The 14,115-nt window shown below is 46.8% G+C and overlaps 1 protein-coding gene across 2 annotated transcripts in view; it reads left to right on the forward strand.

Annotated features, from left to right (window-relative positions):
- The window catches only part of LOC138303550 (ovostatin-like), a 131,994-nt gene extending 124,689 nt beyond the window's left edge, over window positions 1–7,305 (forward strand). For both annotated transcript variants that reach the window (XM_069242791.1, XM_069242792.1), the window contains exons 34-37: window positions 1,979–2,081; window positions 3,838–3,891; window positions 5,703–5,728; window positions 7,092–7,305. In XM_069242791.1, the coding sequence (XP_069098892.1) occupies window positions 1,979–2,081; window positions 3,838–3,891; window positions 5,703–5,728; window positions 7,092–7,148 (240 nt within the window). In that variant the 3' untranslated portion in view covers window positions 7,149–7,305. The remainder of the gene's footprint in view (window positions 1–1,978; window positions 2,082–3,837; window positions 3,892–5,702; window positions 5,729–7,091) is intronic.
- The last annotated feature ends 6,810 nt before the right edge of the window (window positions 7,306–14,115 follow it).

Raw genomic sequence — 14,115 nt, forward strand, 5'->3', positions numbered from 1 at the left:
AGGGTGTGGCAGCAGGCAAGGCTGTGAGGCTACAGGTAGTTTCCATTAGCAAGACCCTCTGGAGACAGAAATCTGTGATGGAGGCTAAAGGTGGCCTCAGCTGGTGGGACAAAGGTGACAAATAAGGCTGTGAGGCTACAGGTGGCCTCCATTAGCCGGACTCTCCTGTGAGAGACCAGGCTGTGAGGCTACAGGTAGCCTCCATTAGCCGGACTCTCCTGTGAGAGACCAGGCTGTGAGGCTACAAGTGGCCTCCATTAGCCGGACTCTCCTGTGAGAGACCAGGCTGTGAGGCTACAGGTGGCCTCCATTAGCCAGACTCTCCTGTGAGAGACCAGGCTGTGAGGCTACAGGTGGCCTCCATTAGCAGCACTCTCCTGTGACAGGCAAGCCTGTGACTGAGGCGAAGTATTCAACAGTTAGAAGTAATTTGTATGTCAAAAGGATTGTCTTTCAAGTGTGGAACTGGAAGGGATTTAAGCGGTTGTGGAAATCTCTCCAGCAGTATTCTTCGCACATGATTTGTAGTAACCAGCTTTAAGATGCAGTAATGACCTCATCCGACAATTACCTGTGATTGGTCACTTTTTTCTGGTCTCGCTTCATAGATCTTATCAAAGCCCCAACTGACAGCATCTCTAAAGCTCCCATCACCCACCTGACTCTCCTGGAGCCATGAATTGTGACCTTTTCATCGGTTCCATGTAAACTACACAGTCCCATGATGGTAAACGGTGGAATGCGTGAAGATAGTCTCACCCAAGCTTCTCGCCCATCCTAAATAGGAGAAAAAGGACTTCATGTAGTGGTGAGCAGGCTAGGTTGCAGACCAGGGTTGGCCACAGTGATAGAAGAAGAGTTGTGTAGGTGTGTAAACACATCCCCCCCTGTACTCACTACTGGCAGGTAAGTAGGGCCCAGGGAGGGCAGAATCTTCCTTTGTTGCTCATGCTCAGCTGAAAGATCTGCCAAATCTCTCCCTAATATTTCCTGTTTGTCATTTTGAGTAAATAAAACCTAAACTCTTCCTAAACCTGATCAGAGAAGAAATGTAGGTCTGAAAGTATAATTTACGCAGCAATTACTCTAAAGCACCTGCTGTGTTTGTTACATTCTTAAATGCTGCACTCTAATACGTATTTTTAGGGATGTGCCTACTGGAAGGATATTTTCACCTGCATTTCAAATATAAATTAAATTAAACACCACTTTAGCTGTCGGCCATAGCTGATGCCATTAACCGAACGAAAACACCTGTCTCCATCTCTCTGAGTACTATGGGGTGCCTGTCTATTTCTGCTGTGGAGGTCGCGTGTACACGGTCGGGCTGGGCAGTGCCAGCCAGGCCTTGAGTAAGTAGCTTCTCTGGGATTCAGGTATAAGTGATGGGTGATGGTGACGGACACTGCATTCGCTACAGTGCCTTTGTATAGGTGCCCGTGTCAGGAGGCCACTGCTGCTTGCACCACCCATTGCCAATCCCTGCCTGCCAATGCCATCACCAACACAAAGACTAACTGTTGCACTCCTCCTTGTGTGACAAGTCAGACTATTCCAGTCCCCAGAGCTATAAGAATGGCTTGCGAGGCAGGCGCTAGTCATTTGTGAGATGTATTGAATTAACAAACAACCGTTGTTGTGCAAGTCACTAAATTAGTCAAACAGCGCCACCATGTAGCAGACTATCATATGTGCCAGTGTTGACAATTAAGCGCTGGTGCGGAGTACCAGAAGCCACCAGCTCAAATTAAGCACTGGTTCATTATCAGTATTCTGAGCCAGGATTACACTTCCCCTTGTGGCCACCTGCTACTGGGTGGTCTTTCACTGCCGATCTAGATGACTCAATCCTTCCTTGCGATCACGTACCTCCCAGGCAGGGGAGAGAAGACCCCCCACAGTCTCATTTCAACCCAATCACTGCCTTCCATCTTCCTCAACTATGTGTTGACTGAGTTTTTTTTCCTTTTGTCCTTAGATTTCCAGCAAGGTAACCAGCTTCTCCTTCAGGGTGGAGCAGACGACGAAGGTAAACAATGTCCAGAAGTCGAGGATTATAGGTTATGATTACTACGAGATAGGTAAGATGGCGGCTGACATCTCTACTCACTGGGGAATCACACTGCTGTTCAAAATGCATAGTTTGTGAAATGTGTGGGTTGGTTGGTTTGGGTGGAGGGGTCTTGAGTGTGGTTCATAAAGTCATATTAAGTACAAAGATGACCAGCCTTGTTTAAGAGCAGAGGCATTCCTAGAGTCTCCTGTAAGCTATGCATGCCACCACATCCATGCATTACTGCATCATGTTCGTGACTATAAGCGAGAAAAGCTTCCTGTATGTGTAAGACCCTCGTGTAAGCTATTCATGCCGCAGCATGCGTCACTGCATTGTATTCATGACTGTACTGGAGGAAAGCGTCCCTATGTGTAAGGCCCATGTGTATGCTGTACATGCCACAGCATGTATGCATTCCTGCATTGTATGTGTGACCATAGGTGAGGAAAGCTTCCATATGTGTAAGGCCCATGTGTAAGATATACATTCCCCAGCATGCATGCATTACTGATCATATTCATGACCTTAGGTGAAAAAGCTTCCCCATGTGTGTAAGGCCAAAGTGTAAGCTATGCATGCAGCAGCATGCATGCAATACTGCATCGTGTTTGTGATCACCAGTGAAGGCAGCTTCCACATATGTGTAAGGCCTGCATGTGAGCTCTGCATGCCGCAGCATGCATGCATTACTGATTGTATTAGTGACTGCAGGTGAACAAAGCTTCCCATATGTGTGCGTCCCAATTGTAAGCTATACATGTTGCGGTGTGTATGCATCGTATTTGTGACCATAAGTGAAGAAAGCTTCCCATATGTGTAAGCTATACATGCTGCTGCATGCATGCATCGTATTTGTGACCACCAGTGAAGAAAGCTTCCCATATGTGTAAAGACCACGTGTAAGCTATGCACGCCGCAACATGCATGCATTACTTGTGTAAGCTATACATGCTGCGGTATGCATTCATTACTGCGTCGTATCTGTGACCACCAGTGAAGAAAGCTTCCCATATCTGCAAGCCTCACATATAAGCTATACATGCTGTGGTGTGCATGCATTACTGCATCGTATTTGTGACCACCAGTGAAGAAAGCTTCCCATATGTGTAAGGCCCACGTGTAAGCTATACATGCCGCAGTGTGCATGCATTACTGCATCGTGTTTGACCACCAGTGAAGAAAGCTTCCCATATGTGTAAGGCCCACATGTAAGCTATACCTGCTGCGGTGTGCAAGCATTACTGCATCGTGTTTGACCACCAGTGAAGAAAGCTTCCCATATGTGTAAGGCCCATGTGTAAGCTATACATGCCGTGGTGTGCATGCATTACTGAATTGTGTTTGTGACCGTTGGTGAAGAAGGCTTCTTTCTGTGTGTAGGACCCACCTGTAAGCTTTGCATGCCGCAACATTACATAATGTCTAGATTACTAGAGTTAATGAAATCATTAAATTTACCTCCTAAATGTTTGTTCCCAACAACTTACGCAACAAGAAAACTATTTTTCTAGTTACATGCGCACTTGAGAACACAGATCAGTGGCTCATGACCATTTGAACTCAAACCACAAAAACATGTGAATGTTTATCAAGTAACAAAAACCCACTTGACAGGTGGTTTGTTGCAGACCTAGCTTGGATTGTCGAGGGTTGTTGGAGTCTAGTGGTTTACTCTTTGGCTTTTTGTTGATTTTTTTTTTTTTTTTTTCTTCATAATGTGGGTACAAGGCCTGTTTGCTAGTGCTCCTATAAGTGATTCACTGCATCTCTTCTTTTCACAGATGAGTTTGGCTATGCAGAGTACAGCACCCCCTGCAGCAAGTCCTCTAGCCCAGGTAATGTATTGGCAGACATCATACGACACAATTATGTCATGGGTGGCACAGTCTGGTCAGGGAGTGTAACGCTGTGTATTGGAAGTCTGGGTGAGCAGACTGTGGGGCAACAGGATGACACTCAGTAATCACTCCTCGTACCTCACAAGGTGGCTCCAGAGGTTTGTATGCCCATACCTACTAGCTGGACCTGCCCAAATCAAGGATGTGCATATTGGCATTCAATATTTACACCTGAGCAGAAGGAGGCTCCGGGGACATCTATGCTGCCTGTAGCTTAAAAGAACAACAAAGAGGCATACTTAGGAGCCCTGTGTGCCACCAAAGTGTCACATTTTTTTTGATCCTCCAGCGGCACAGACTGCAGAACCATATTGATGAGGACATTTAAAGCCACTTTGCAAGGCTTTTCATGGCCTCTTAGATATGGAGTAAGGCAACATGGTGCAAGTCACTGCTCTGCCTTACACTGCATCAGGGGGTGTTTCATGGGCGTGGCATGGCGGTGGGTGTTCCCACACATCACCCATGGGTTTTGAAGCTGCCCCAAATTTACAAGGACGTGTAAACATGAACGCATACGCTTCTCCAGGAGAGGTGTAATGAGGAGAAATATCTCTCCTCCTTTTTTCCTCTGTGTGTGGCATCCTGCAGAGTGCAGTCTCTAAAGTGCACTTTGACACTTGTGTAGCACTGAGGGGCATATTTACAAGTCCCTTGCACCGCAGACCCACATCTGACCACACAAAGCCACGTTGTGTGGCTTTTCATGGCATCAAAGACTTTGCATTTAGCAATGCAATGCAAGTCACTGTGTTTTACACTGCATCAGGGGGTGTTCCATGGGCATTGCAGTGGGTGTTCCCACGCAACACCCTTGGGTTTTGACGCATTCCCAGATTTACAAGGACGTGTAAACCTGAGAATGTGTCAAATCCTTCCATCTCCTAGGGCAGGTGTAACGAGGAGAAATATCTTAATTTTTTCCTCAAACGCCTCCATGGATTGTTTTTATGCGGGATGGTGCCCCTTCCTGACAAACAGTTCTGTATGCAACGCATGCACGCTTGCATCATGGTGCAAGGGTGCCTGCATTGGCGCTAGGCAACCAAAGGGGCACCAGTGCAGGGGGAAAGGACAGAAGTGCATCGTATTTCGTAAATACGGTGCATTCCTGCCCTTTCTCTGTGGTGCTGGGCAGCAGAGCGAGGTCAAATTCTGGCACAGAGCGGTGCAGCAAGTAAGTAAATATGAACCTACATGTTTTATAAAGGCTCCGATCGGAGCAGAAAGAGGCTGCTGCCACACGTTTGGGGTAGTGTGGAATATGTGTTTAAAACAACAGAAAATACCAATGACATGCAGAGATCCAGTTTTTCTTAGGTGCCCACAGCTGGCTCAGCTGAATGCTGAGGTCTGAAGACCGAACTGCGTGTAGTCTTGTTTCCACCTCATGCCTCTTCCCCCAACCTACCCTTCCTGATTATTTGTCTCATTTCAGGTTCTCTTTAATCTCTTCCCCCTTCTCACCATTTTCCTATCATTCTCTCCCACTTGCTGTCTTGCACTGGGCTAAAGTCTGATGATGGAAAATAAATCGTGGGCCCCAAAAAATGACTGTGTGGAACCACCTCCAAACTCTTTTCACAAATGGCCGATGACTTGTTGGGTGGAGTTTGGTGCAGGCATACTCGGTGGTCTGAATTAACATTTCCAGATGGTACCTCAGCACCTATCACAGGAGTAGAACATGTGGAACAATTATTTCTCAGAGCCCTTGTTAAAACAATTATTTTCTTTTTGTTTTTCAGACCCGATCACCTTGCCTCCTCCCAAGGTAAGGACTGATGTAGCGAAGGCCTAGGAGGCTCCTGCTTCTGAAATCGGATTTAACGTGTTGGGCTGGGCAGTGTGGTGGCGAGGAGGGTGGTTGGTGGAATACATTTCTGTAGATGCCTTGCTGTTGGTTACAATGATTTGTGATGGGAAAACCTCTGGAATCCAGATTGCACATTAAACTGCATTCCCAAACATACAATCCAAAGTTCAACAGTTAAATCAAATGGCCCACTGTAGATTGTGTACTTGGGTTTTCTTCTCTCCAGTATAGGATGTGTCCGAACTCTCTGTAAAATTTCTACTAAATTCCCACAGAAACCTGTAATAATTTTTTAGAAAAATTGTATATAGTTTATTTCTTTAGCATTCCACCTTGCTTCCAAAAGTGTTGTATGCCAAAACTATAGGCTGGTAGGGCATCCGGATAGGTATGGTAATGTTAAGAGCGCCCCCCCTCTGTGCCCCGCATACATTTTATTCTCATTGCCACCTGAAATCATCGAGAGGGGAACCAATGTTGTCTTACGCCCTCCTCCCAATCACTGTGGGTTACTGCGCCACTCCCTGTAGACCCGCCATTGAGGCAACTAACGCACAAAGAAGGGCAACCTCCTAGAATCTGTTCGCTTTACAATGGTCAATAGTGTTTTTGTTTGTTTTAAACCAGACATTAAGGGCCATATTTCATGGTGCAAGGATGTCTGCATTGCCTGTATGATTGTTTTTGTTCAGGAAAGAGCAACTTCCTGCACAAACAGTCCTGGAAGGTTGTTTCCTGGTTCAATGTGTTCTGCATTCTGCAGCACACATAGGAGGAGGATAAAACAAGAAGAAATGAAGATATTTGTCCTGCTTACACCTCCACTTGGGAGGCGTAAGGCTTTGGCGCATCCCCAGGTTTACAGGCTCTCGTAAATCTGGGGATGCATGAAAATTCCATGGGTGTTGTGTGCGCTAGGGAGGCATTCCATAGGCAATGAAGTGTGTTTTCCCAGAGTAAAGCAACCCAGTGACTTACGTGGCTTTGCTTTACTCCATATCTATGAGGCTATGCAGAACTATGCAAAGTGGCTTTGTGTGGCCTCAGATATGGGTGAGAGGTTTGCTCCACCGATGCCCACTAGAAGTGACGCAACAGTGGCACAAACCTCTCATAAATACGCCGCAACCTTGTGTCATGAATCCATTTATTCTGTTTTGTTTTGCCATTTGCCAGGGCATTTTGTTTTTTACAAAGTGGGGATAGTTCCCAGTTTTGCCCAGAATTTGTCCAATTTATGATCACACTGAAAGATTATAATACATTTTTGGAAATAATTCCTTTATGTGTTTTAATAACCAGTTTTCATTCTGTTTTCCAGGCAAAGACGGTGACTAAGGCAGCAAGAAAGTCCTCAGCTCCAGGGACTACTGGATAAATGCCCCCTTGGGTATTTCCCTTCATCTGTTTGGGCACAGCTACTGTGGCAGTCAGTGACCGACAACATGGACATCTTGTGCAACCATCTTTAGAATAGTTGGTTAGACCTCTGAGCCTGTAATTCTGGTGATGACAAATAAAATGTTTCCACAAAGCGCTGTGATGTGGTTGTACCTAAGCGGTCAGCAGGACGAAGAGGGTGAGAGAGTGAAACAAGCACAGTTCATATCCTTGATTGACCATTCGCCTTTTAAGAGGATCTTCATACAGTTCTCATGCTGAGGGTGTGGATTCTGCTTCAGTTCCAGGGTAATTTAAGGGTGTATGGGTTCAATGAATGACATCAGTTTGGGGCAAGTATTGTAAGGTATCTAAGAGCTGGACACAATAACCGCTGCAGGATTCAGTGCAGATGTGACCCCACACCACGGACAGGTGCACACTTGGATTGTCAGTGGACACAATGTGATGGTGCACTCGTTCAGTGCTTGTTGGGCACAACCAGTGGTACCGAGGGAACCCCCTCCACAAATAGAGATCAAAATTCAATGGATTGACCCTTGTTTGATCGCCTTCACCTTGAGTAAAGTAGCTCCATCTGGTGGAAAGGAGCGAGTCATGGGAACTAACTTCCACTAGTTATTGTGTCTTCTGCTAAACAGCTCCAGTAGTTCTTACAACTATTTTCAAGGTTCCAATATTTTTGTTTCCTGCTGGTCACGTAGTTGTCTAGTTTTTCCAGTTGTAATTGATCCTCTTGTTAAAACTGATTATTCAATCTGTTTCACAACAGTAAACGAATGAAAAAGCTGCTCAAAGGATCCATTTTCTGTTTTGAAACCTTCAACTATTTCTTTAGCCGCTTCCCACTCTTGTACTTTTCCCACAGTTTTGCTCCTGTTCTGGACAATGCTGAGTTTACACTTCAGCCTCTTCGCCCCTGAAATCCATCAACGTGCAATACCCAGTTTTCCGTCTCCTATTAATGTGTAAAATAAAATTCCCTGACGTCGTATGGTGTCAACAGACCTGTGGGGGTCTCAGTCTCACGAAGAGGCTGAGCCGACCAGAGCCTTTCTGTTCGTAGGTGAGTTACCGCTGGACAATCATTGGGGTTCATTGTGCCAATGGATGTTTTCATAGTACCTCAAAGCTCCACCACTCTGCCTTCTAAGACTTTAAGACTTCCATACACAATGATGGACAAGGTAACAGCCCATATAGAAATCAGTCAGGGAAATATTGTCCACGCCTCCTTTGGTTGCAAAGCATTCCATTTATTGGATACTCTCAAATGATACACCTAACTCATCTGTGGCTTTTCATTTCAGATTGTTCGAAATATCGCAGACATATCTTTAGGCTGGGTTGCAAATTTCTCCTACCTTAATTTAATTCAAAGTTAATTTATTTAATAGTCCCATGGTCTCCTTCTCTGTCTTTTGGGGCTCAACTCTGTTGGTTTTCTCTCAATTTTTGTATACACTCTGAAAGTGATTAATGTTTTTTTATTATAAAAAAAGGCGTACAATTAGATGGAATGTGAACTTCCATGGCAGCTGAGGTAAGTAAAACAATTGTGTTTAAATGTATATTGTGTGTGCTTGCAGGTGAGTGCATTCATGTGTCAGAGAGAATGTAAGTGACAATGAGTTTATGTATAAGCATGTGTGTGGCGTGTGTTGTGAAATTGAAGGTCAAAGGGCATGTGATGTCACTTCCACTACACCTGGCATGGTTTGAATTGGCGTTCATGGGCATGAAAGTATTCATTTTAGTAATAAGTCTCCCCATATAATGTATTGCTCTACAATTGATTTTACATTTATTTTGATAAAAACTGCAATATGTCTCCAAATATCAGCCTATAAGTTCTGAAAATACAAACATTTTCATCTTGGATACACAATTTGACATACATTAACATGAATTCAACAAGCACTAGGTTCTAATTTAGTAGGCAGTAAGTAGCTTGCGGTGTACTCTGAGACCCCTGCACTAGACGGAGTCTAGTGTTCTACCTCTCATGCAGCGAGTTACTGGGGAGTGAGTTCCCAGTCAGCCTCACTCACTTCTTTCAAACACCACTCCTGTATGAAACGAGTAATATTATAAAATATGCAGCAATTCTGGGACTTTCACAGCTCCAGATGGTAATGCATTAATTTCCCCATGTTTTAGAAGCCTTGAGCAAAGTTTTAGTAAACCCAGTGGTCCCTTTCACAGTAAATTAATAATCTGTATTGAAGGTGAGGCAGTTTGTGAATCTACACACAACATCCACTGGGTGAATTAATGCCTGATATACACTGTACACATCATATCTTATGATTATGAGGCAGACTACCAAAGGATAAGTCTGTTAGAACCCCGTATTGGTCATGAACTATTTTACCAAGAGCATCTGCGGCCTGATTTAGAACTTGGTGGACTGGTTACACTATCATAACAGTGGCAGATATCCCGTCCACTGAAATTTAAATACCATAGAAGATAACGGGATTTAGATTTCGGCGGACGGGATTTCCATCTCCATTGTGACGGAGTAACCCGTCTGCCGAGTTCTAAATCACGCCCTTGCTTCCTGCAACCATCAGTAAAACCTTTTACGCGGTCTGCCGATGTAAGCGCAAAGCTGGTCTTCTCACGGAGTACCAGCCCTCACCATTGGTTCTCTCATTGACTGTCCTATCTGCACCACCTTGGAGGTGTGACCGCCCTTCTCCCAGCAACATCAAAATGAGATCCTGACGGTTCACCTGTGTATGAGTGGCTACACTAGCCACCTACTACCAGGCACCACCACACAGAAGCAAGGACTGGGCTTCACTAACACACACAGTGGTGCGGAAATGTAGGTGCTTGATCCAGAGCAACCCTGCAAGAGGTAGGCTGACCACCGGGTGTCCTGGATTTGCCGGGACAGTCACGGTTTTCCACCAGCTGACCCAGCAGACTTCAGGAAATTAAGTCCCGTCCCGGTTCTTTCGAGACGGTCAGCTGAAAACTGTGAGAGGTGCCTTTTTTATGTTTTCCAAAGTAGGGATAGTAGGGACAGAATCTCCATTCCTCCTTCCCACCTTGGGGACTAGGTTTGGGCACCAGTACCACTGGACTGGACCAAGGACTGTCAGAGGGCTTAATTACCTTGAGCTCCAACATCTTAGCCACTTCAGCTTTGATGTTGGCCTTGACCTGGTCAGACAGCCTGTACGGCTTTTTTTTTTTTTACAGGAAACTGTCACCAGTGTCAATGTCATGGACACACCAATTGGTGAGTCCAGGGGTCCGGTAGAACAGACTAGCAAACTGCTCAAACTTTTCTGCAGTCTTTTTGTTGCTGGTCTGTCAACTTGCGAGAGAGTACCACTCCCTCCACTGACCCATCTTGTTCATTTGAGGACAGGAGGTCTGGCAGAGGTTCACTCTCCTTGTTCCCTTCATCAGTGACCATCAGCATGGCCAGTCTGCCCTGTCCTGGTGGGGTTGCAATCTGTTGACATGCAGGATCCTATGAGGATTCCTGGGGGTGCCAAGGTCACCAAGTAGGTGACCCCACCCTTTTTCTCCAGAATTGGATAGGGCCCATTCCATTTGGCCTGAAGTGCCTTAGGAGCCATGGGCTCCAAAACCCACACCAGCTGTCCTGGGTGATACTCAGGCATGGTAGCCTTTTGGTCATGCCAGAGCTTCATGAGCTCTTGGCTGGCTTCCAGGTTTCTGCTTGCCTTCTTCATGTACTCAGCCATGCGTGACCGCAGGCCCAGCACATTCTCCTTGGACTCTTTGAGAGGCTTCTCCCAAGACTCTCACCAAGCACAATGGACCTCTTACAGGGTGCCCAAACAGTAATTCAAAGAGGCTGAATCCAACCCCCATCTGTGGCACCTCTGTAGGCAAACAGCAGCCATGGGAGGAGAACATCCCATCTCTTCCTGAGTTTGTCAGACAAACCCATGATCATACCCTTCAGGGTCTTATTAAATCTTTCCACCAGACCATTGGTCTGTGGATGATAGGGGGTGGTGAACTTATAAGTAACACCACACTCATCCCACATGGCTTTCAGATAGGCAGACATAAAATGTGTGCCCCTATCTGAGAAAGCCTCCTTTGGGAATCCCACTCTGGTGAACACACCAAGTAGGGCCCTAGCCACTGTGGGAACAGTGACTGTCCAGAGGGGTATTGCCTCAGGGTACCTGGTGGCATGGTCCACAACCACCAAAATGTACCGGTTGCCTGAGGAAGTTGGTGGGTCTAGGGGACCAACAATGTCCATCTCCACCCTCTCAAAGGGAGTCCCAACCACTGGCAGTGGTATCAAGTGAGCCTTTGGCTTACCCCCTGCCTTGCCACTGGCTTGGCAGGTGACACAGGAGCTGCAAAACTCCCTGACATTTGGGGCCGATTAAAAATGGTTGACCAGCCTGTTCCAGGTCTTGATCTGTCCCAAATATCCAGCTAAGGGAATATCATGGCTTAAAGTGAGGAGGAATTCTCTGTACTCCTGGGGGACCACCACTCTCCTGGTTGCCCCTGGTTTGGGGTCCCTTGCCTCGGTGTAGAGAACTCCATCCTCCCAGTAAACCTTGTGGGTCCCACTGGTATCCCCTTGTTTTTGCCTGGCAGCAGTCTGCCTTAGGCTCTCAAGAGTGGGACACTCTTTGTCCCTGGCACACATCTTCTCTGGTGGGCCCACCTGCCCCTTGCAGTTCTGCCAAGTCAGGGAGAGCTTGCAAGGGAAGTGGCCCTCCCTCAGAGGTCAGGTCCTCCCCCTCAGGGTTGGATTCCTCCTGACCCTCTGTACTTGTTGGGGTTGGCAAGCCAGACCCAGTGCACTTTCTCTTCTTGGAGGCCTGGCCCATTGTTCCAGGGTCCAAGTGTCCAGCACCCTGTTGTGCTACCTGTGACCTGGTCACAGCACACACCCATTCAGGGAGGTCCAGCATCTGTGCATGGACCCTTCTCTCCACCTCTGACCATTCAGATGCTTCAAGATCATTTCCCAGCAGACACTCTACTGGGAGGGCAGGAGCTACAGCTACCTTCTTAGGGCCAGTCACACCTCCCCATTCCAGGCTCGCCATGGGATGGAGTTTGGTTCTGCTATCTGCATAAGCCACTTGATGGAAGACACCAGGTAAGACCTGTTCTGGAGACACCAGCTTCTCTGTGACCATTGTCACACTGGCTCCTGTATCTTTCAGAGCTTCCACCTCAGTCCCATTGACTTTAGGCCTCGGCCTATACCTCTCCATGCTGGGAGGTAAGGTGGCCATAGTTGCAATGTCAACCCCACCCACGGACACTAAGATGACCTCTGTGTACCCTGATCCCAGCCCTGGGCCAACTTCCACCCCCATCCCTACACTAGCAATCCCCTGGGATTGCCCACCAGTGGGGGGCTTCTTGGAGCAGACAGCATCTCCTCTTTTGTGTCCAGGTTGATGACACTCAAAGCACTAGCTGGCCTTAGCAAGCTCCTGAAACGTTCCTGCCTTAACAGGATCATAATGCTTCACCTGATACCTTTTCCCCTTAGAAGTGGAATGGCTCGGGCTCCCCCACCCTGAGAAGTTTTTGGGGACTCTTGTGAGGACTCCTTGGGCTTTTTATCATCTTTCCCTTGGTTCTTCCCCTGAGAAGAACCATGTCCTCCCTTTTTCTGATCACCCCCTAGGGGTTTCTAGTTAACCCTAGTTCTTAACCAGTCATCTGCTGCCTCCCCCAGCTCTCTGTGGTTGGTCAACTTAGAATCAACTAGATACTTGCGGAGCTTCTCTTGGACACAATTGGTTAGAAGATGATCCCTCATAATCAAATTGTGCAGCCCCTCAAAGGTACTTACCTTGTTGCCCTGTATCCAGCCCTCTAGTGCTTTAACTGAGATGTCTACAAAGTCCACCCAGGACTGGGTACTTGCCTTTTGGATGTCCCTAAACTTGAGCCTATACCGCTCTAGGGTCAGACCAATCTTTTTAGTTAAGCATCTCTTCATACTGCGGTATGAGTCTGCCTCCTCCCCCTTCAAGTTTAGGAACCTATCCCTCCCAGAGTTGGGGACCAACTCCCAAAGAAGTGAACCTCAGTACTGAGGCTTAAATCTCCTCATCTGGAGGGCCCTCTCAAAGGCCCCCAGCCACTTATCTATGTCATCCCCCTCTACATAGGCAGGAACCACCCCCTTGGGAAATCTGGGCCCAAAAAAACCAATCATGGACACCTCAGCTTCTCTGTCGCTGCCACCATCTCTTTTCTCTTCCCTTGCCCACTTTTTCTTTTCTAGGGCTAGCTTCTCTGCCTCCAAAGCTATAAATGCTAGCTCGGCCTACAGCTCTCTTTCCCTGAGGGACAGGTTTTCTCCTCCTGAAGGGGCCCCCTTCCCCCAACTAGCTTTGGTATGCCCCTAGTGACTGTGTGCAGTGAGGACCGGCCTTCCCCCTCATTTAGGCTCAGATGCCCTCCCTCCCCTGAGTGGTTGGAGCTAGCATCCTCCCCTGCTTCTTCCTCCTCTGGCGCTTCCTCTGAGCCTACCTCTTGGGCCTCAGCCCATGCTGTCAGGGATTTAATCAGGACATGCTTCCTTAGGTCAGTGGTTGCAGGCAACCCCCTTGCAGTACGCAACCCCCTAAGCTGGACTACTGTCAGTGTGGGTAGGCTAGCCAGATCAAGCTCCATGGTTCCCTAGTTTTGTGTCAGCAAATGTTTTGCAAAAATTGAAACAAAAATTTAGAAAAATCACAAAAATTCAATATTTGAAATTAATCCAAATTAAAAACAATTTTTGCACTAGTACAATTTTAAAGGATTTTTTTATTGGTCTTAATTAAAACTATAATGTGAAACTGAACACAAGTACAGGATCCCACCACTGCGCACCATAAATGTTGGAAAATGGGTTATTGGCAAGGGCAGGTAAGAACCTACACTTAGCAATAGGCCACTAACCTCACTTAGGTCCA

Source organism: Pleurodeles waltl, chromosome 7 (genome assembly GCF_031143425.1).
Source record: "Pleurodeles waltl isolate 20211129_DDA chromosome 7, aPleWal1.hap1.20221129, whole genome shotgun sequence".
Taxonomy (NCBI): domain Eukaryota; kingdom Metazoa; phylum Chordata; class Amphibia; order Caudata; family Salamandridae; genus Pleurodeles; species Pleurodeles waltl.